The sequence below is a fragment of the Epinephelus moara genome, chromosome 15 (genome assembly GCF_006386435.1).
Source record: "Epinephelus moara isolate mb chromosome 15, YSFRI_EMoa_1.0, whole genome shotgun sequence".
In the NCBI taxonomy this organism is placed as follows: Eukaryota; Metazoa; Chordata; class Actinopteri; order Perciformes; family Serranidae; genus Epinephelus; species Epinephelus moara.
The window spans coordinates 15,943,098-15,966,764 of record NC_065520.1 but is presented as its reverse complement, the minus strand read 5'-3'; the positions used below and the strand labels follow the sequence as shown (position 1 = coordinate 15,966,764).

Here is a 23,667-nt window from a genome sequence, read left to right as displayed (position 1 = left end):
CTAATCCGAGGAAAAGACGATTGCATGACCTTGGTTATTTGTATGTTGAAACAGAGCTCAAAGTTAAAGATGACACCCAAATTGTGGGCAGAATGCTTTACATTGGAGGACAGCTTCCCAAGGTTCTTTTTTAAGTCACAGGTTTTAGGGGTCCAAGAAAAAGGACCTCAGATTTGGATTCATTGAGCCAGAGGAAGTTTTGTGACATCCAACACTTAATATCCAAGAGAAAAGCCATAACATGAGTCACTGGAACATAAAGTTGAGTGTCGTCTGCATAACTATGCAAATTAATATTATAATTACGGATTATCTCAGTCATAGGAAACATATTAATAGAAAACAGAAGAGGACCCAGAATTGACCCCTGGGGAACACCACAAGAGAGGGGGGCTTGGGATGAGGAGTATCCTCCCAACAACACAGTAAGATCTTTTGGAGGGATAGGAGCGAAACCAAGCAAGAGCACTGTCCTTAATTCCAACGTAGTTTTTAAGGCGGTATATAATGATGCTACAGTCTAATGGCATCCTTATAATGAATAAATAAGAAGGTATTGTCTGCCAGCAGCACAGTCAGTTAGGACACCTCTTTCTTTTGCTTCAAATCCAAAATGTTGTCATATTGGTGCAGTTTTAGTTTTCTTGAGTCTCCTCTTATCACCTCAAAAAACACATGAACTTTGAAGTAAACAAACAGCATGCACTGCTCTCTGACCTCCCACCTCTGCTGAAAAGTGATCTCCTTCATGTTGCCGACACTGACCTGGGCCCAGCAGTAAATTGCACTCAGCCTGTGAGACACTGATGGCTCCATTGTCCATTAGTTTATGACATTATATTATATCACATTGTCATATTGTTTATTACCAATGCAATATAAGTTGGATTTAGCGCTGTGACGCCAGACCGGAAGCTCCTCAGTGATCTGGCTGACAACAACACCTCTGTGGAATGATTACTGGACCACTGAGGAGTGGAGGGATGGGAGGGCATGCTGTGAAGGTCGACATTGTTGCATAACACGTGGCAAAGCTCACTATCTACTAGTTGAATGACCAGTTGAAGCAACAGATGTGTAAACACACACACAGAGGGACTCTGCTCCACTCTTTACTCCAAATGCAGAATGGGATGTGACTTCATCGTTGGATAGTAATTCATCTGTCCAGGAGCAGCTGGCACAAAGATGTGACTGTCCCGTGGGTCAGCTTGACTCTTCCTAGAAGTCTCCGTGAGAGGCTCTTTGTGTTAAGGTGAAGCAGGTCTCCTTTGTGGATACATTAACTGGATTTGCAGAGCAATTGATACATCACAAAATGTCAGGTAGGTGACATCATTTCATGTAAATGATCTACATTTGAGAATGTATCCGATCAAACTTTGAGCAGTAAAAGCTGTGTCAGTTAGCTAGTTCTCTACACGGGTTAAGTAAGTTTAAATAGATTAAAGACAAGCCTTGCAACTTTGGGAAGAACTTGGGAACAGAATTGTAATTCTCTCAGGTCTTCCCTGAGTAGTTAACTTGCACGGAGCACACTGAAGTGACCCAGTTTGACTCGAAATAAACTCTGCGCTCCTGCACTCTCTGCCCAAACACTGTGCCAATTGAAATTGAACACTACACGCAGCCCAGAGATGGCTGTGGACAAAGGTTACAAGCCTCTGCATCTGACCACAGGGCACAGGCCAAGAAAATGAAACTCTGACACGCCTGTCACGTCTACACACTTCATATTCCACATGAAACTAGTTTCACCCTTATGGTAAAACCCTAATGGTAACAGAAGAACCATTAGTGGCCTTTTGTGTGAAAATGTCATTACATAAAGAGGGTTGCAGTGGGAGTGGGATTTTTTAAACAGCAAAATGTGTTCGTAAATGTAGTTCAAGACACTTGGTTTCATGTTAACACATTAAGGTTTGGACAAATGTGGGCTTTTGAGCACTACTTTTATTATTAAGAGGTTTTTTTTTTTCTTCTTTTGTGGGAATGGCCACAGAAGTGCCATGCAGCAAAGACTGAACTGCATCTTTTCTGCACGGGCCAGGACACAGACTCAAATGCATTATAATTAAGTCAGATAGAAATCAAGCCTGAATTCTGAATTGTGTCCCATTCCACCTCATTAAGACTAAAGTAGTGTCGCTATGGTCACTGATGAAGGTGATAACTCGCACTGGCATGCTCATCATCACGTCTACTGGAACTTCAAAATGGTTAAACAACTGGTGTTGCATGAAAGCTCTGATACAACAAACCAATTGTTGCCGAACTGGAAGGGGGCCGGGCCCCTGTGGTGGAGTGCAGCACCATTCAAGGTTTAATGGACTAAAGGTGTAACCGACAACTTTCATCACTGCACTGCTAAAAATAAATATTGGTGCCATCATTATTGTTGTTGTAAGTTCTACTCATGGTTTGATATGAAAAAATTAGCTGTACAACATGGTAGTGATGTCCAAATGAAGCTTCATGAACCACCAGTTGTATTTGCCGAACCCACTAAATGGCGCTCAAAGACTCAAGGGATGGCAATGCAGTTTGGTTTCAACCCTTTGTTGAACAAAGAGTGCCAGAGTGGACCCAAAAAATAAAGAAAATGGTTCATGAAGCTTCATTTGGCCATTGCTAGCTGAAACCATGCTGTCCACCCGAACGAATATGTTATATACATGTTCTTTCAAAAGAAAAACTGCTGTTTGGGGGAAAAAAATCTTGACAGATGTCGTCATAATTCACACATGAAAAGGCTATAGACATTTCCTAGCAACCTATTTACACAATCCTGAAGTCTTTATTAGCTAAGGCATTTCTTTTTCCTGATACCAGACAGAATTGTGAGCTCACTCCATTTCCGTTTCAAGCACTAGAACCAGGCAAACACTTCCCAAGTTTTAATGGTCCATCATCCAGTCAGTCAGAGCTGAGGTAGACAGTGATATCAGTGCAGCTTATCGGTCTAATCCTGTCATGTGACCATTCTCCAGCTGGTGAGGCCTTCGTCACCCTGGCCACCACGGACTCATACTGCATGGGAGCTACAGTGGTGGCCAGAAGTTTGCGGTCTCACGGGACAACGCGCAGCATCATCATTATGGTCACCCCCAACGTCTCCGAACAGTCAAGGTGGGTGATCGTTTTCTTTTCTCCAACATGTCCCCTGAGTGCTGTCTGTGTCTGTGCTCTTAACTATTTCCATCTTTACATTTCACCAGGCTTGCCCTGAAGTATGTGTTTGATGAGGTCATCACAGTGGATGTGATGGACAGTGAGGACCGTCTCCACCTGGCCTTGCTGGGACGTCCTGAGCTTGGCATCACCTTCACCAAGATTCACTGCTGGACTCTGACCCAGTACAGCAAATGTGTCTTCCTGGATGCGGACACACTCGTGAGTCTTCTGAACATACAGATACTGCCGCCCTATGTTAGTGTGACTTCTTACAAGCACAAGGTACTGTTGGGATTTGAATCCAGGATCTCCTGTTTACCAGACATTTTAAGTTAAAATGATTGCTTTCCCAAAGGCTTTAGACCTACAGCACAAGGGCGTGTTGCTGTTTTACATCACACTTGATAAACATATCACACTACTTAAACTATCCAGCTTTTGGGCACCCAGCAGTTTCGTGGGTAGAGCATGAGCGCCATATACGAAGGCCTTTGCTGCATGCCATCCCCTCTCTCTTGCTCCCCCTTTCATGTTTATGCTGCGTTCGTTTTGTACTCGGAGGTCGGAAGTCGGAAGTGGGAATGACGTCACCTCCGAGTTGACAACAGTTTTTGCATTCTAGTTGACTATGACGGACAAGTCGGAAAAAAACATGGATGCCCGCAAGAAAGCCTTTGTTGCCCTCGCACTTTCGGAATATAGACAGCTTCAAAACCATCATGCACTCCAACTGATGAAAGCCGCAGATGAGGCTGACCTAATGTAAAACAAATAAGATAAAATTGCTATAAACAGTACTTTAGCAGAGTGTTTACTCACTATGTGTGTGACCAGCAGCCATCTTGAATTCGTAAGTCGGGGTTGATGCGGTTCCTCTGAGTTTCCAAGCTGGAAATCCGATCTCAGGGTGCGTTCGAGTTTAAACTTGCGACTGGGAACTGGGAATTTCCAACCTCCGAGTACAAAACGAACACACCATTAAACTGTCCTATCCAATAAAGGCAAAAAGCCAAGAAAATAATCTTACAATAAACCTACACAGCTACTTCTAAACACTGTGGGCTCATCCAGAATTTGGACCTCGCACACCCAAAGCAAGAATCATACTCCTAGACCAACCAAATACTTCACCATCCCAAGAAAACGTTAATTTGCTTGGGGGACGGGCCGTGCAATCGGATGGCTGTGCTGGAACACCTCCACTGGCCACCCACTGGCTCCACCATTGCCGTTAACCCAATGGAGTTAGCTAGTGATGTCCAAATGAAGCTTCATGAACCACCAGTTGTATTTGCTGAACCCACTAGATGGCGCTCTTGGTGTAATGACAAAGGCTCAAAGGATGACAGTGCAGTTTGGTTTCAACTAGCAATGGCCAAATGAAGCTTCATTTTCTTTATTTTTTGGGTCCACTCTGGCACTCTTTGCTCAACAAAGGGTTGAAACCAAACTGCACTGCCATCCCTTGAGCTTTTTTCATTACACCAATTCAGCAAATACAACTGGTGGTTCATGAAGCTTCATTTGGACATCACTAGAGTTAGCCAACACTGACTGTTAACTACATGTTATAACTCTGTGTGTAGGCGCCTTATAGAAAGGGCCACTAAAAGTCTCACTCCAGATGGACAGAGTAACCAGGAAGGTTTCATGTTTCTAACAAGCAGGAACAAAGTGAGAGCCACAATAATACACATACGCTGTTTACCTTCAAGACAGATTAGTCCTTCATTTAATCACTGAGTGCGTATGACACATTTCAAACCATAGCTTTGATCCCACTTCAAAGGAATAGACTCTGTTTAAATAAAGCCACAGCAGGTATTGCACAAACCGCTCGACAGCACGTGGACATGCTGGCTCACTGGGCCAACTGTACGTCACTATCTGTCACATCTATCAGTTAACATACTGTTAGTCTCTTTTTGCTGTGAACTGTGGGCCAATGAAGTCAATCATATTCCTATTGAAACTGATAACCCCCGTGGATGTTCGCAGACATGCTACAGTATGTTGTTCTTCCTCTGCTTAGTCAGTGTAAACATGCTCACATGCTCGCAGGAGTGTGTTTGAAGGCTGAGCTCAGTAAACAGATATGAACAGTCTCAAGGTCATAGCTGCACTGACCTACATATAGCTACTCGTGCACACACGTGGTGCCAAAGCTAGTCTTGGGCAACTCAGTGTCACTACTAATAATTCTTAGTGAACAGTACTGTGATGTTTACTGTGGTATTTCCCCATATCCATAGACCTTTCCCCTCTCGTTCTTTCTTTCTTCCTTTCCTTTGATACTGTTATCCTCCTGTAAAGCCGATTCCTGTTCTTTTTTCCTAAACCCAACCATGTACGTGTGTTAGCATAACCAGGTGCGTTTGTTGTTGAAGGAAACAAACTACAGTTTTATTTTGAAAGAGACTGTATGCAAACGGTACATTTCCTGTGAAAATGGAAGAGTTGAGAAAACAGACAATGTATGTAACAGGCTGAAGTTGACACAGCATCCTAGAACGTCAACAACCAACACACCTAGGGTACCTTTCACGTCATATCTCGATGCGGAAAGTCCATGACCAAACATCGATACGTGTGTTGTACTGCCATGTTTCTACAGTCGCCCAGAACGGACAAACCAAACATTGGCACAAGATAAGGTCTTTCACGTTTCGGCGTTGGCCACTGAAGTTAGAAGGCCCTCTGTGTCGTTCAGTGTTGGAAAAACCACCAATTCTTTAACACGAAACCACCAGGTCAGTTTGTTTTGGAGAGGTAGAGACCTCTGTGGATAATTCGGCTACTTGTAAAATTTGACAGATTAGCAGGTGCTGGGCGAGCAGCCTGTCTCCAGTGTGCTAAACAGCACCCAATATACCCTTGCCTCACAGTTGTGTCTTGTGTCACAATCTCTTTCTTGGCAGTTGCGTCTAAAATGCCTCTAACATGCATCACCTGCTCTAACCCATACAGAGTTTCTGCTTCCAATGAATGTGTTTGACCTCTAATAGACTTTTCCTTCTCAGGTTCTGAGTAACGTGGACGATCTGTTTGAGAGAGCCGAGCTGTCGGCAGCTCCCGATCCCGGCTGGCCCGACTGCTTCAACTCTGGCGTGTTTGTCTTCACACCGTCGCTCCACACCCACAGAAGCCTCCTGGATCACGCCTTGCAGCATGGCAGCTTTGACGGTAACACATGACTACGTGTCTGGGTTCAGACCAGCAGGCAGAGAACTCTGTACGCTCTGAATACTGACAAGTATTCGAGTACGAGTATGGATGCATAATATGATGTTAATTCCACTACTGAAGAGACTTGATGATCACTAAATTTGGGTGGGGACAAAAGTGGATATATGGATATAATCAAGTCAAATGAGTTGTTATATATCGGCAAAAACTCCAATATTATGCATCCCCAATACAGACTCTTTCAAATGGGTCCTTTTGCATTTCCTGTTGTGTTGTTTGTTAATGCAGTACTTGACAGGAAGTAAACAGGGACCAAAGCCTTTGCCTTAGCAACATAATAGCAATGAGACAGTGTCTTATCTATGTATCTATGTATATATGTATTATGTATGGACATGTAGACATGGCGGGTATACATGTTTTACACCTTTCTCTTTTCATATCTTGTATGTGTTGCTGTCAGGTGGAGACCAGGGCCTGCTGAACTCTTTCTTCAGCAGCTGGCCGGTGGAGGACATCAGCAAACACCTGCCATTTGTCTACAACCTCAGTGCCAGCACCGTCTACAGCTACCTCCCTGCTTTCCTACAGTGAGTGTGTCTGCACTGTGTGTGCCTGTCTGTTTACATACGTCTGTATTTGGGGAGTACAGTTGCCTCATGTCCAGGCTGACGCCAGACGTGAATTGTGTTTGCTCTAGCCAGGATCGAAAGTTGTTACTCTGTTTTCTCCGTCAGTCATGTAACTTAGGTTTAATTTTTGTAGTTGGCCCATTGCTTATGTAACAACACTGTGCTTACCAGAGTACCTGCAAATTTTCTTCCATCAATGGCATGACTATATCTCTACAAAAGAGACATAAGTTACATTATAATTATTTATTGGATTTTATTTCAGGTGGATCAAACATTTTTGCCTCGACGCTTTTTAGTAATCGAATTATTCGAGGAATCGTTTCAGCCCGAACACAAACCTCCAGCCTCTCTTCATAAACGGCGCTCTTGGTGTAATGAAAAAGGCTCAAGGGATGGCAATGCAGTTTGGTTTCAACCCTTTGTGGAACAAAGAGTGCCAGAGTGGACCCAAAAAATAAAGAAAATGGTTCATCAAGCTTCATTTGGCCATTGGTAGTTGAAACCAAACTGCATTGCCATCCCTTGAGCCTTTTTCATTACACCAAGAGCGCCATCTAGTGTGTTCAGCAAATGCAACTGGTGGTTCATGAAGCTTCATTTGGCCATCACTACTTATTTCCACCGAAAAGTTTGTCTCTGTCTCATACTTACACCAATCATGAGATGCATTAACTAGTGATCGCCAAATGAAGCTTCATGAACCATTGTCTTTATTTTTTGGGTCCACTCTGGCACTCTTTGTTCAACAAAGGGTTAAAACCAAACTGCATTGCCATCCCTTGAGCCTTTTTCATTACACCAAGAGCGCCATCTAGTGGGTTCAGCAAATACAACTGGTGTTTCATGAAGCTTCATTTGGACATCACTAGACAATGCACATCCTGGCCACCACCTGTTCGAACAGTTACCCTCTGGTAGGTGATATAGGTCCATCAAATCCAGAACCACCAGATTCACAAGTAGCTTGTTAGTAAAGGCATTCATTCCTTTAGTAGTACCCTCAGGGAAAAGGTGGATAGAATTTGTATGGGGCACTTAAAATTCACCCCTCACACAGATGTCATGAAAGTAGTTATAGAAACCACAACTGATTTTGGTACCAGGCTGTAAACATGTTTATTTCTGCTGTAAAGTTGGACAGTTTAACATGGTGGTCAATGGGGATTGACTGGCTTCTGCTGGAGTTACAGTTTTGTTCCTGCAGGTTTGGCCACAATGCAAAGATCGTTCATTTCTCAGGAGCAGAGAAACCTTGGAGCTCCAGCAGTCAGAGGGGCGACAGCAGTTCACACACCATGGAGCGGTTTGTGTCTCTGTGGTGGAAGGAATACCACAGTAACACAATAGCGCCTGCACCAGAGAAACCACAACAGGTACAGCATCTCTGTGATCTGAAATCTTTATTTTTTCTCTCTGATTGGTCGGACAGTAGGCCATTTCATAGGATGGAGTAGGTTTCACACCGGTTACATGCTCCAACAGTCCGAATGAACGTGTGTGAAGAAAAGAAAAGTCTGCTCATTATCTGCACTTTGCTCATTTGCTCATGTGGCATGGATGAGAACGAGATAATGAACAGACTCACACAGGTTAACTAAAGCTAAATCATTAATAATGACTATTATTGTTGTAAGTATTATTTTGCTGCAACCCTGTCTCCTAGAAATTCCTTGTGTATTTTGCTGAATTATATTCATAATTATGTTGTGGTGACAACATAATTGCTGCCTGGATTGTGCTCAGAGACATACACTACATTTATGTGCCATGCTGCATTCACAGGGAGGTAGTCGGTGGATGGTGGACTGTGGATCCAGAACCTCAGGTTCATGTCCACGCTGCTGTTTGTGGTTAGGTTCAGGCAACAACGCACATGGGGTTAAAGGGTTAGGGAAAGGCCTTGAGTTCAATTAAATGGTAATAAAAAAGTTAATCACAAAAATATAATGCTGTTGTCCCTGACCTTGAATAGTGTACTGCGAGATTGCAATTGTGTTCACATTTTGGCAAATAGATTTGAGCTTTTTTTTTCCTCTTGCTGTGAGGCGACAATGCTAACCACTGCAGCACCGTGCCACCACTAATTAAATTCCTAATTAATTAATTAAAATAAATATTACAATTACTCCAAAACCGACCAACTCATTACAACATTATGTTTTTATTCATTCTTATAAAAACAATTTCTCATTAAAAAACAATTACAAAAAGCTTCGTTCTCATTAGAAACTATTACAAAAAGCTTCGTTCTCATTAGAAACTATTACAAAAAACGTAATTCTCAATAAAAACAATTACAAAAAGTTTTGTTCTCATTTAAAACAATTACAAAAAGCTTCATTCTCATTAAAAACAATTTCAAAAAGCTTCATTATCATTAAAAACAATTACAAAAAGCTTCATTCTCATTAGAAACTATTACAAAAAGCTTCATTCTCATCTAAAACAATTACAAAAAGCTTCATTCTCATTAAAAAAAACAATTACAAAAAGCTTTGTTCTCATTAGAAACTATTACAAAAAGCTTCATTCTCATTAGAAACTATTACAAAAAGCTTCATTCTTATTAAAAACAATTACAAAAAGCTTCGTTCTCATTAGAAACTATTACAAAAACCTTCATTCTCATTAAAAACAATTACAAAAAGCTTCATTCTCATTAGAAACTATTACAAAAAGTTTCATTCTCATTCAAAACTATAACAAAAAGCTTCATTCTCATTAGAAACTATTACAAAAAGTTTCATTCTCATTAAAAACAATTACAAAAAGCTTCATTCTCATTAGAAACTATTACAAAAAGTTTCATTCTCATTCAAAACTATAACAAAAACCTTCATTCTCATTAAACGCCATTAAAAAAAGCTTCATTCTCATTAAAAACAATTATAAAAAGCTTCATTCTCATCAAAAACTGTTACAAAAAGCTTCATTTTTTTTTTATTAAAAACTATTCCAAAAAGCTTCATTTCATCAAAAACAATTACAAAAACCTTCATTTGCATCAAAAACAATTACAAAAAGCTTCATTTGCATCAAAAACTATTCCAAAAAGCTTCATTCTCAGTGAAAACTGTTACAAAAAGCTGTATCCAGCTGCTTAAACGCTATTTGTGTGATTGGGGCCTCAAAGGGCATGTTTAAACATGGTAAATGATATTATTAATGAAATATAATTACATTATACCTACATTAGGAAAAGACAAAAACCAACCTCTGTGCCCTCAGCTCAACCCATAAAATAAGGCGTCACCAGTCATCCCACTGTAATTGTCTGACACTAACTGGTGAATCCTTTACAATGGCTCTGATTATAAATGTAGTGTTCAGCAGTGCCACTCAGGGTTGTCGTGCAGGAAGTCAACCATGTGCCGTGTTTGGCGAATGCTCTGAAGGTTTTCACTCCAAACACTTGAGCAGAACATTTCACTGATGACTTCCCCCCTCTTTAGTTGAAGGTTTGCTAATCAGTCACATAAGCTGCTGCAGACTTTGGCTGCAACATAAACATGCAGAGCAGCAGCCAAACGCGACACATGGCTGCCCAGCCCTGGTATTGGTCGGCGTCCCAACACTCAACATCCCTCCCTTGTTTTGCAGATCCAAGAACGAGAAGCCAAGATGCCATTTAGAGAAAACTTGGACAGTTCCAACTCACTGCTTGCACATTTTTCACCCCCTTCTGAGACGCTCCATTCACCGCCTGAACCAGAGACAGTAAGCTGAGATGCCAACAAACTGATCTGTTTTATGTTGTGTCCTTGTTGGATATTATGTTGTTATGGATACGACATCTTTATATTTGAAACCGTGAGTCCAGAGTTATAATCCTTAAAGCTGCAATTAACACTGACTCAGATGCCAAGGTGTTCATGAAGCTTCATTTGGACATCACCTATCAATTCCACGTTCTAATGACAGTAATGGTAATGTGTTTAATCTCTGAGCACCCAGTGCAAAGATATGTGCGGGGTGTGTTAGCCTAGCTTAGCACAAAGACTGGAAGCAGGTGGAAACTGCTAGCTCCGTCAAAAGGATTGAAAACCTCCTTCAAAGAACTCTCTTGAACAAATAGTCCATTTAAAGTTGCACATATTGTGTGCAGCTGAGTAAGTAGTCATTAGAAATATTAACCAATCAATCCATTAATTAGCTTAATGAATCACCATATTAGCATAGCCACTTGTGTTTATAATACATCACGGTGATTATTATAGTGGGTTATTAGGCAGCTCAAGTGCCTCTTGTTAGTTCCAGTAGATGAGACTGGTAATTTATGAGCATTTCTGCTTGACTGCTTTTGACTCCAGCAGAAAAAAAAGAAGGAGTCAGGGACACAGAGCCTATTATCTGCCACAGGCCCGCTCATTGCATTGCTGTCATTTGTTTAATTCATTCCAACGTGATGCATTGTGTTTAAACAAGCTTGTACGATTAGCGTGAACAGGCCCACGCCCTGCGGTACGACAACAGCCACAAACATACATCAACGGTGTTATCAAGCGCTGTGCAGTGAGAATGAAGCAGAACCGAGTTGTATTTAAATCTGATGATGTATGATTTCACGTTTTTAGATGTTGCTACGAAAATACTGTAAGTGACATGACTGTGGTGTCTTCAGTGTCCCGATACAGATCACACACCGCTGAAGGAAGAGTCAAGAACATCTGAGGAGACAAAGATCCAGCATACAGCTACTGAAGCAGATGGGTTTGAGGACAGCGCTTGTGCCCCGGACACTGATACACAACCTGTACTTAAACCTTTCCTTTCTCACCTCTTTTCCAAGATGCATCCCCTTACGTTGTCATACAATGTACTGCTGTCGATGGGGGTCAGCCACCGCAAAAAGTCCCACCAAAAAAAATCAATTTTGGTTTCATGGTAGGGTACATCGAAAGTATTTTCAACACTTTACCTTTGCGTCAGGCAGCCCTTCCAATCAGGAAACAAAGCAGAGTCACGACGGTCAAAACCCAGCTCACGTTCCCTTTTAGTGGGTGAACAATCCAACGCCGACATTGAAGGATCAAAAAGCGACGTGCACAAAACCCCAAAGTCAGAAGGTTAAGTTCAATTAAATGGTAATAAAAAAGTTAATCAAAAAAATATAATGCTGTTGTCCCCAACCTTGAATAGTGTACTGCAAGATTGTGTTCACATTTTGGCAAATAGAGTTGAGCTTGGTTTTCCCTCTTGCTGCGATGCAACAATGCTAACCACTGCACCACTCATGATATTTCTGTAATAATATTACAATTACTCCAAAACCAAACAACTTGTTACAACTTTACTTTTTATTCATTCTTATAAAAACAATTACAAAAAGCTTAATTTGCATTAAAAGCAATGACAAAAAGCTTCATTTGCATTAAAAACAATGACAAAAAGCGTCAATCTCATTATAAACAATGACAAAAAGCTTCATTCTCATTAAAAACATTTACAAAAACCTTCATTTGCATTAAAAATGATTACAAAAAGTTTCATTCTCATTAAAAACTGTTAGAAAAAGCTTCATTCTCATTAAAAACAATTACAAAAAGCTTCACTTGCATTAACAACTGTTACAAAAAGCTTAATTTTTATCTAAAACAATTACAAAAACCTTCATTTGCATCAAAAACAATTACAAAAAGCTTAATTTTTATCTAAAACAATTACAAAAACCTTCATTTGCATCAAAATTTTTATCTAAAACAATTACAAAAACCTTCATTTGCATCAAAAACAATTACAAAAAGCTTAATTCTCAATAAAAAACAATTACAAAAAGCTTCATTTGCGTCAAAAACGATTACAAAAAGCTTCACTTGCATTAACAACTGTTACAGAAAGCTTCATTCGCATTAAAAACAATTACAAAAAGCTTCATTTGTGTCAAAAACGATTACAAAAAGCTTCATTTGTGTCAAAAACGATTACAAAAAGCTTCATTTACGTCAAAAACGATTACAAAAAGCTTCATTTGTGTCAAAAACGATTACAAAAAGCTTGACTTGCATTAACAACTGTTCAGAAAGCTTCATTCTCATTAAAAACTGTTACAAAAAGCTTCATTCTCATAAATAACGATTACAAAAAGCTTCAACCCAGCTCACAGTCCCTGTTAGTGGGTGAACAATCCAACGCCGACGTTGAAGGATCAAAAAGCGACGTGCTCAAAACCCCAAAGTCAGAAGGATCGGCTTCCCATCTAAGCTCTCCTCAAAGCCACCAGACTCCATTGACAAAACATTAATTTTAGCTCGCCTAACACAGGAGCTGCTGGTTTACCACTGCTTCAGTCACTTAGTTGGTTTGTGTTATTGTGTGACTTTGGTGACTCCAAACCCCAAAGTCACGCAGCAACCCCCACTAGCTAAGCTGATCGAGGCAGCGGTAGACCAGCAGCTCCTGTGTTCAGCTGTGTTAAATCGTTGTTTTTCTCAATGGAGTCTGGCTGTGAAGAGAGAGACATAACAGCTTCATTTTCTGGTTAAAAAAACTGGTGAACTACAACTCCCAGGTTGCATTTTGATGTAAAAGTTCCAATTCCAGGACAAAATATTCTAGTAGTACTCAACAATGAAAGAGTAATGACTCTGATTTTCTATTTCTCTTGCTGTTTGTGCTTAAAGATGAAACTACAACTCCCACTCAGCCTGAATAGAGTCTGATGTTTCTTGTGATAAACTGCCTTTGAAGACTGATTTGTTATTCTCCCTCTTCATCATCATGGCAGAGGGCAGCAGACCTAGAGGCGGAGCGGCAGGAGCATCGCAGGCAGTGGGAGGCTGGGCAGGTGGACTACCTGGGCCGAGATGCCTTCCACAACATCCAGAGGATGCTGGACCGCTTTCTGGAATAATCACACACAGGAAGTTTAATCTGGACCCAGTGGTAACAACAGCCTAATTTCGGGATTTGACTGTTAGGCATTTGTGTCTGTTTACAGACAGACAAAAAGACAGATTGTTTTACTTTACAGTCCCTACTTCTGACACCTAGTGGTAGTATCAAGGCACTGGGACTGACAGTGATGTACACCGTTCCACACCACCCTCATGGGGACATTGAGACTGCGCTGGTGACTGAAACCGACATTTTTCTACAAACAATAAAAACCTATCCACCGTATTCCTGAAGACGCTACTGTAAAAATGATTATGGGTGCAGCTTCTGGTGACATAGAGGATGTTGCAGTAAGGTAGTTCGTTACATCGACTTTCTATGGTTCGTCCAAGTGGCTAATCTTGGTGGCTAATCACCAACGGCGGCTCTGTTTCGAAGGTACCTGCTCTGCTACCTGTTATGCTAACCAGGTCTCACTCTGAAGCCGCTGAAATCCAGTGCTTGGTCAGTGACTCCCGGCGTCAGAAAAAGCCGTCCTTTTACATCGGCATGATACATGGCTGGTCGTCGTTATTGTTTACCGGCACCTGGCAGTGTCAGGGTGAAACATGGCGGGAACACAATGGAAGTTAAGGCGGTGGAAGTCTGAGTAGGGCGGGAGGGGGCTGGTGTTTGCTTCCTGTAAGATTTTAAAGCCTGTACTGAAAAATAAAATAAACTGTTCCTTACTGACTCAACAAAAGACATGATTTGTACTATATTTTCGTACGCAGCCCTCTGATAATACTGATTTATATTAAATGTGTTACTGTCTGTTTATGAGTCGTAAGAAATCACAAATCATGGTTTGTGCCACGTGTTTTATTTTCCAGTCACTCTAGGAAATCCCGAGAACATACAGTTAGCTGATTGGAAAACGCTGGTTACGGTCCAGCAGCGGAAGTTGCGCCCATAAGTCACATAAGGTAACATGGGGGTGAGGAATAGGGCGGATGAGACCAAATAATTTCAAAGATGATAAAACCACAGGAACATTTGACACATCTGGCTTTAACTCTCATATTTTGTGAAACTGTCAATTAAGAATACGTTGAATATGAACCACGTTAGCGTTAAAGCAAACACAAGTGCTCCAGGTAAATGCTTGTCTTGTCTTCACATTGGCTCCATGGCAAGATTTCTACCATCCACTTTTATTGTTTATGTACTGATAAGAGTTAACATCTGTTAATTCTAGTAATTCCAAACTGATGGTCACTTCCGTTGCATTAACCTGAAGCAGGAGCAAACAGTCATCATCTCAATCTCCATCCCCAAATTCTATATTCGAGCCAAACTGCAAGCTTGTCAAATACTACCGCTTTGTCAGTCTAAGTCACCGCATCTCAGTGCGTCATGCCACACCACAAAAACTATTCAGGAATGACCCGAGGAACGAGACAATGAGCTCAAGACCTGGCCTCCAAATTCCCCAGATCCCACTCTGATCGAACATCTGTGGGATGTGCTGGTACCCCACCACACAACCCACAGGACTCAGGAGATCTGGTGCCAGACACCAAAGGACACCCTCCAGAGATCCAGTGTCCATGCCTTAACAGGTCAGAGCCAAGTCTGGTCCAAGGAGTCCCCACCGGGGATCGGGGGTACCTCTGGGGTATGTGCACGTACCTCAAATGTTCTGGGGATCTGGGGTATTTTGAAGCAAAGTCGACACCTTGAGCTCTTTGTCCCATCCCTCGGGGTTGCCATGAGGGGGGGTACTTGGTCTGCAACGGTGTTTAGGTGGGTGGAACATGTCAGGTGGTATCCACACGAAGATTTCCAAGCAGAACACTGCACTTCAACAAGACGATCAAGGTTATTCACCTCACCTGTCAGTGGTTTCAATGTTTTGGCTGATCTGTGTGTATGTCTGACTCTGACGTCCACTCACAAAGTGGCGATTTTTGACGAGTTGGGTTGTTGCCCACTGCCTCCGAATCCACTGCCACCCAGTGTGTATCATGCCACCACAAAGGGTGCCTCCATGCGTCTGTGTCTGACGCTGATATCACCGACAATGCAGCACTGACTATCAAACTCTGACTCTCTGTTACATTGCTTCTTTTTCCTCTGTACGCTGTAGTATACTGTCATATTTAAGCTGTGGAATATCTAACATTTTGTGCTCTGCAGTAATAAATAGTGCATGATAACACTAATGTAGAAGAAGGAAGAAGTCCCAGGTTTCCTGATTATTTCCCAGAAAGTAACTGATGTGTAACCGTGTATCCATGTTGACAGTTAAACATGTAAAATTTTCTTTTTGTTTTTCCTTTTTTTGTGTGCGTGTTTTCACATGTTCAAGTTCACATGGATAAACAGAACCCTCAAATAAACAGACTTATGCACTTCCTCTTCTTGACATGATGTTGACTCCTCCACCAGGGGGCACTGTGGCTCTTCTCTCAGAACTCCCTCCATCATGGCAGCAAATCAGAGAATCAGGAACACAGATTAATAGATGTCTGACTGCAGTCAACACTATGCTGTGTGATCCTTATCCACCGGGCACACGGCGCATGTAATTTTCATAGGCTTTCCTCCCATAATATTGTGACACAGCGAAGGAAGATAGTGTGCTGCATACAAAGCAAATGGCGGGAGGTGAGCTCGGGCCGGGGCTGTGCTATCAGTGAAAAGGCCTTATGATGATTGCTTTGAAAGGCAACCTGGCACATCGCTGCTCTCAGATGACTGGCTCCCACTTGACTCAGATTCATCAAGATTAAAGTGCGCGCACCGATCTGGGATAAGTTTTTGGTTTTTGCTTGACCGCCTCATTCATTAGAATCAGAGATCAGTCCCCGCAGATGCTTCGCCTTTAGCCCCACCTTAACTAACAGAGGGAACAGTAATATCTTCATTTGGGGCTCCAACAATCTGCAGGTTTTATCCAGCAAACAAAGTTGGCTCTCAGGTTGAATGTGTATAAATCTGTGAAATCACTCCCTGAAATGATTAGCCGGCAGACTGGAGTCTAATCCTGCATTTGTGTGGTGTGTGTGATGTAGCATAAATATGAACTGTCATTCATGTCGGCCTCCTGGTGGTAATTACGACTTGGGACTGACGAAGTGTGTCAACACATGCGGCAAACACTGATATTGATGAACTAATGTGACAGGCCACAATAATCAGAAGCATATATGATCATGAAGCAGTTGGGAATGTCAAGTAAAGTCTGCTGCGGTCTGTTTGTGGTCCAGCAAATAAAACTGGTTTTGGATGTGGGTCACTTCCTGGCAGATGTGTCCATGTGGGCCTCCAACTTCATCTCACTCACTGGGCCAATAATGAGTAGCCTTTAGGAAACTTATTTCATCTAAGGGTTAGATTAGTTACGACATATGCATAATAACTGAATGTATATGCTTTAGTATTGCAGTTCCATATCGACGATGGACGCATCAGAGAGATTTAAAAACAAAAAAAGCGGTCAAAATTGAAGCAGCAGAGACAAAGATGACCTTTTAAACAAATGTTCAGCTCCAAAAATTCTGTATCCTACATTTCCCATAATTCAACTTATTTAATTGACCCTCTCTTCCTGGTGAACACCCACTTTCCGAACATCAAACCCCCTCCCGTTTATATTGCAGACCTTCTCTTATATACCTATAGTTTCCATGCTCAAACTGATGACATCACAATGACATCATCTGGGTTATTCTTTCAGATTCACAAATGACATAACATGACCCTTTTCTAGTGATGTCCAAATGAAGCTTCGTGAACCACCAGTTGTATTTGCTGAACCCACTAGATGGCGCTCTTGGTGTAATGAAAAAAGCTCAAGGGACGGCAATACAGTTTGGTTTCAACTAGTGATGTCAAAATGAAGCTTCGTGACCCACCAGTTGTATTTGCTGAACCCACTAGATGGCGCTCCCCACCAGTTGTATTTGCTGAACCCACTAGATGGCGCTCTTGGTGTAATGAAAAAAGCTCAAGGGATGGCAATGCAGTTTGATTTCAACTAGCGATGGCCAAATGAAACTTCGTGACCCACCAGTTGTATTTGCTGAACCCACTAGATGGCGCTCTTGGTGTAATGAAAAAGGCTCAAGGGATGGCAATGCAGTTTGATTTCAACTAGCGATGGCCAAATGAAGCTTCATGAACCATTTTCTTTATTTTTTGACTTCTTGTAAAGACTGAAGGCTGCCGGAAACTGTCGGGAAACTCCTGCTGCTAGTGATGTCCAAATGAAGCTTCATGAAGAATTGTCTTTATTTTTTGGGTCCACTCTGGCATTGCCATCCCTTGAGCCTTTTTCATTACACCAAGAGCGCCATCTAGTGGGTTCAGCAAATACAACTGGAGGTTCATGAAGCTTCATTTGGCCATCACTACAGTGACTTGTAAGCTGGTCTAGACGTGTAAAATTGGCAGAGTGACCTTCTAGCAAACCCTCTGTGACTCTCCCTCAGCATTTTGTCCTTAAGGAGAAATCTTCCATTACCTTAAAAACTCACCTACACATCTACCCTTCAGTGGAACATCCAAAATGATTAGCTTTGCTCGCGGGCAGGTTTGAGTTTCATCCCTCACCCTGCAACTCCGATGATATACAGTGCAAAGAATTACCAACTGCTGAGGGGAAGCAAAGGAGGGCATGCTAAATAATTATTGAACTGCACCATGAGTCACAACAAGCAAAGGAAAATGATATTAAAGTAAAGTAAGCCTGATGTTTTTGTCATTAAAAGAAGTGTTCTCAATGAAATGGAGGCTAATGGAAAAGCCTGCAGTGCCACTTATTTAATATGGCTATCTAGGAAAGCTAATTATCCAGCATGCTAACATATATAGTATTCACAGCAGCTGATCAAAGCACAGAAGCTCCGGTTTATCACAGTTCAGTTCAGGTCTGACCCATTCATGCGTTCACATACAGTGGTTACCACTTTGTATTTAAATCCCCTGCTTATTTAATACTATTAATAATAGTTTGATGTCACAGAACCATTAAACAGCCTTGACCTTTTAAAATAAATGCATAGCCGTGACTCAGGGAGGGCCAGGCAGAGGATCAAAGTCTGATAATTATAAGGTAAAGATGTGTGGGCCTATGGTATGAAACACAAAACAAATATTGAGGTTAGCACGACAAACGGAATAGTGTGCAATTAAGTCACCTAGAACAGTAGCGGGGACAGTGCGTCACCTTGGCAGATGCCAAACTCATTGAGTTCTTGATGAAGGCCTTTTGATGGTGTACACTTCCAAGCATTCCAGTATCCACGTGTGTGGCACTGAGTCGTAGGCTTTCTTGCAGTCGATCCAGGCGGTGCACAGGTTGGTCTCCCTTCCTTCAAAGGTTTGTCTTGTTCCACTGTGGATTATGGCATAACTTTGTTAATGCTGAATGAGGGTGGTGTGACAGCCCTCTTACCTTCCTGCTTGGGCTGTCCTTTCCCTTTAAGGAGACAAGCAGGGAACACTTCACTGATGAACTCATATCAGGTGTGCTGCTGCTCCTCAGCTACATAACATGCAGCTAACGTTTTGTTTCCAGCAGACTCTACTCACTGAAGTTGAACTCGACAATCAATGGCAATTTCCACCTCCAGAGCAACTTCCCTGCAAAGAAAAGTGAGTTTGTTTTGATGTAATCTCCCAATGCATACCTTCAGCCTTACTTACGTAACCAGCACTGACCCCAGTAAGAATCTCACCACACTGAGCCGGTCTATTTGGTTAGACAGTGTGTTTGCTTCTGAGAAATGCCACCTCTGTGTAGCGCATCACTGCAGACCTCAAGGAGGATGAAGCTCAACTATTCTTGGTTCAATAACCAGTAGCTCCGAGCTGTTTGGTTCAGATCGGTGAAGCACCTGGGTTCTATTCCCCGTCTCTCCCCCTTCACTTGTTTCTTCTTTATTTTCCACAAAGGTGTCTTCCCCTTTCCCACATCTTTTAGTGTGTTTAGATAAACAAATAGTCCTGATAATGTCCCCATCTGGAACTCCTCTGTGGCTTTATGAGTACACTAGCTTTCTGCTTGATGGAGTGCTTGTGATTCAGGGATGATTGTGGCGTGTGTGGGAGAGCAAAGAGGAAAGGAGAGAATGAGTGTGTGTGTGCAGGTGTAGGCTTCACGTCCATGCCAGTCAGCCCCAGCTGTTATTTAAGCCGTGTTGTGATTGCCTTCAGATACACACGCAGTGTGGATGAGGAAGAAATGTGAACTGTCAGAGAATCCTAAGCACCTCCATATGTTTCTGGGTTAACAGCTCTGAACAGCTCCTCATGTGTGGGAGTCATCAGATGACTATTTTGATTCATGCTCAAAGGCCCTCAGCTAATTTGATCAGCGGTTCAACCGGCGGCTTCGGATTCTAATGAACCGCAATTTCTGCGATCGGGCTAATTGGGGATTGCAAGAGTAATGACAGTCAGCTGCGGAGGGGATTCTGGTCTGCTGCTGCTTCAAGGCTCCTGATGGGGCGGAGCAGCCGGGTGGAGTTCATCCTCGCAGTGACAGTCTGCTGATTGAAACTGGGCCACAAACCAAACCAGTTTCCCAAAATTAGACAAGTAAGCACTCTGCTATCTAGTGGACAGATGCGTCTTCAGGAACATTCCAGGTCAATTTGTCGCCTCTTGATTTGCTTGATACATTTTTCAGAGAGCTCATAAAGCAGGATTTCACAGTTGGTGTTTCTGCTATTGGGGTCCAGAACTTGTAAAACAGATATCGATTCTGTGAACCACATTCATCCACGTGTGGGTCAACGGACATGTTCACATCTGTCTGTAGACTTAGGCACTAATTCCCAGAGTAGGGGATGATCCAAAGGTCCAAGTTTACTGCACAGCTGCGGGAACCTGATAGAATCTTTTGGAAAGTTTCTGTTGTACAGTTGAAACAAAGCAGCGGCTGAAATACAGGAAAACTATATGACAGTTCTAAGGCTCTGATAGACATCTTTCTACAGATGTGATCAGGAAAGGTTCTTAAAAAACATGAAACCATAAAGCGCCATCAAAAATCATGAATAAATGATAATGTTCCTCTCATAATCAGAGCACTAGAACTGAGGTAATCCTTGGCCAGCATTGCTTGAAATACATTATAACTAGACACTAGTGATGTCCAAATGAAGCTTCATGAATCCCAGTTGTATTTGCTGAACCCACTAGATGGCGCTCTTGGTGTAAAGGCTCAAGGGATGACAATGCAGTTTGGTTTCAACCCTTTGTTGAACAAAGAGTGCCAGAGTGGACCCAAAAAATAAAGGAAATAGCTCATGAAGCTTCATTTGACCGTCACTAGCAGCAGGAGTTTCCCGACAGTTTTCGGCAGCCTTCCGTTTGTACAGGAAGTCAAAAAATAAAGAAATGGTTCATGAAGCTTCATTTGGCCATTGCTAGTTGAGACCAATCTGCATTGCCATCCCTTGAGGCTTTTTCATTACACCAAGAGCGCCATCTAGTGGGTTCAGCAAATGCAACTGGTGGTTCATGAAGCTTCATTTGGCCATCACTAGAAAAGGGTCATGTTATGTCATTTGTGAATCTGAAAGAATAACCCAGATGATGTCATCATTTGTGAATCTGAAAGAATAACCCAGATGATGTCATTGTGATGTCATCAGTTTGAGCATGGAAATTATAGGTATATAACAGAAGGTCTGCAATATAAACTGGGGGGGGGGGTTGGAGTTTGGAAAGTGGGTGTTCACCAGGAAGAGAGGGTCCAATTAAAGAAGTTGAATTACGGGAAATGTAGGATCCATCAAAAATCATGAATAAATGATAATGTTCCTCTCATAATCACTGGAGCTGACGTAAACCTTGGCCAGCATTGCTTGAAATACATTATAACTAGACACTTGTGATGTCCAAACGAAGCTTCATGAACCACCAGTTGTATTTGCCGAACCCACTAGATGGCGCTTTTGGTGTAATGAAAAAGGCTCAAGGGATGGCAATGCAGTTTGGTTTCAACCCTTTGTTGAACAAAGAGTGCCAGAGTGGACCCAAAAAATAAAGAAAATAGCTCATGAAGCTTCATTTGGCCGTCACTAGCAGCAGAAGCTTCCCCGACAGTTTCTGTACAGGAACTCACAGAAACACTCACATCCTGTCAGATTTGATGCTTATTTATTAAATGGCTGGCTATACAAACTGTGGCGGCATCGGTCTTGCAAGATTATTGATGTCCACTTTGGTATGACGTCAAGATCAAGTTGGGACGAAGTTGAACATAAATCTAAGCAGAATGCATTGTTCGGCATTCTCCGGCGATCGACCAACGTATCCTGCTGCTGCTAGTGAAACACAGGGTGGCCTTTATTATGGAGAAGTCCTAGATAATGCTGTAATTTTGGACATTTTTAAGCGAGTTTTCCTGATTTAGATCAGTCAGTGTCTGATTAGAACATGCTGTGTTGGTTGGTATTTAGAAAGTTCATAGGTTTGATACCCGGTCATAAAGAGAATACTGTATTTGTTGGTGTGAAGACGCTTCTCACGTGACTGGTAGAACGTGAGTAGATTAAACTCCCTGGCAGATTAACTGATCCGACCACAAAATACCAATCAAGGCCACGCAATTCTCCGTCACCTCTTTTCAATTTAGCAGCTCATTCGCCGAGACTGACGATCACATGATTTACTACGAGCGCAAGCATTCACCGAGACAGCTCAGCGCTCGTGTCGAAAACAAGTCATATATCACACACGCAACTTAAATCTGAGCCTGATGAAAATGTTGTCAGCATCACAGCAGTCACAGAGGAAGAGAGGTGTTAGCGCGGCGCTGCTTTCATTACCCAGGAATCTACACCGTGTTCTCATGCGCTCAAGAAAGAAGCCTTCTGATGGAGCGGTCCTTTCAACTTTCCTTCAGACTTACTCTCTCTGTTGCTCAGACATGAAGGGCCTTGATGTTCAGATGTATTGATGGTGTTGCTGTAGGACACAAATTCTCCACAGCCAGAGCTCCCTCGCACTGTCTTTGATTCGTCAATCAGCTGCAGCACCATGTGAAAATCTCCAGTCATTCACAGATCACAGTGGGCTCCCTCGCTGGAGCTTCTCTTCATTTGGTTGCATCTGAGCAGGAGATATGTCTTGATTAGGACTAATCCCTTAAATAGTGACGACTTTTTCAATTTCCCATGATGTCAATTTCCTTAATAGACCATCTGAAGTCGGAGCAGATGAGCACAGGAAAGAAAGTGTGCCTATGAGCAGCGTAAACATCCGAAATCGGGGCATGACTTAATGCTGATGAGTGTCTCTTTGGGTAATGAGAGGAAACTACAGCCACACATGCGGGGGAACAGGTGGGCACAAGATGTGAGCGTCTGAACGTGTATCCAGCAGGTAGTGGGTCACACACAGACGGCTTCACAACACTGCAGCATCAGGACACAGTGGGCATGGCTGCTTTAGCTTCCAGGCGTCCTCAGCCACAGGGGAAAACATGCATCACTGCAGCCTGATTACAGCTCTGAGTGGAAAATGTTGATTTCATCAGAAGGAAGAAAACTAAAGAGCATTTGGGGGGAAGATAGATGAGACATCCCAGTGAAGCACTGGTGAACCCTCTAACGTTAAAGCCGGGCTTAACAAACAAGACCTTACTCAAGTACTGCTGTAACCAGTCCAATCAGTCTCTGTCCCACTCTGTCCCACTATAACCAGTCCACTCAGTCTCTGTCCCACTCTGTCCCACTATAACCAGTCCACTCAGCCTCTCTGTCCCACTATAACCAGTCCACTCAGTCTCTGTCCCACTCTGTCCCACTATAACCAGTCCACTCAGCCTCTCTGTCCCACT

General features: G+C 42.4%; 1 protein-coding gene across 1 annotated transcript; it reads left to right on the top strand.

The window, feature by feature from the left end:
* Positions 1-1,054: 1,054 nt before the first annotated feature.
* On the top strand, positions 1,055-16,226 carry gyg2 (glycogenin 2). The gene is made up of 9 exons (XM_050063575.1): positions 1,055-1,325; positions 2,991-3,129; positions 3,219-3,393; positions 6,195-6,357; positions 6,824-6,950; positions 8,200-8,368; positions 10,596-10,712; positions 11,617-11,748; positions 13,720-16,226. The coding sequence occupies exons 1-9, from the start codon at positions 1,319-1,321 to the stop codon at positions 13,843-13,845; spliced, it is 1,155 nt and encodes a 384-aa protein (XP_049919532.1). The 5' UTR covers positions 1,055-1,318; the 3' UTR covers positions 13,846-16,226.
* Positions 16,227-23,667: the final 7,441 nt, after the last annotated feature.

Excerpts from the sequence above, each read along its gene's own strand:
- gyg2 (XM_050063575.1), top strand. Across the intron at positions 3,130-3,218 it reads AACGTCTCCGAACAGTCAAG|GCTTGCCCTGAAGTATGTGT; the intron begins GTGGGTGATCGT and ends ACATTTCACCAG. Across the intron at positions 6,951-8,199 it reads TACCTCCCTGCTTTCCTACA|GTTTGGCCACAATGCAAAGA; the intron begins GTGAGTGTGTCT and ends TTGTTCCTGCAG.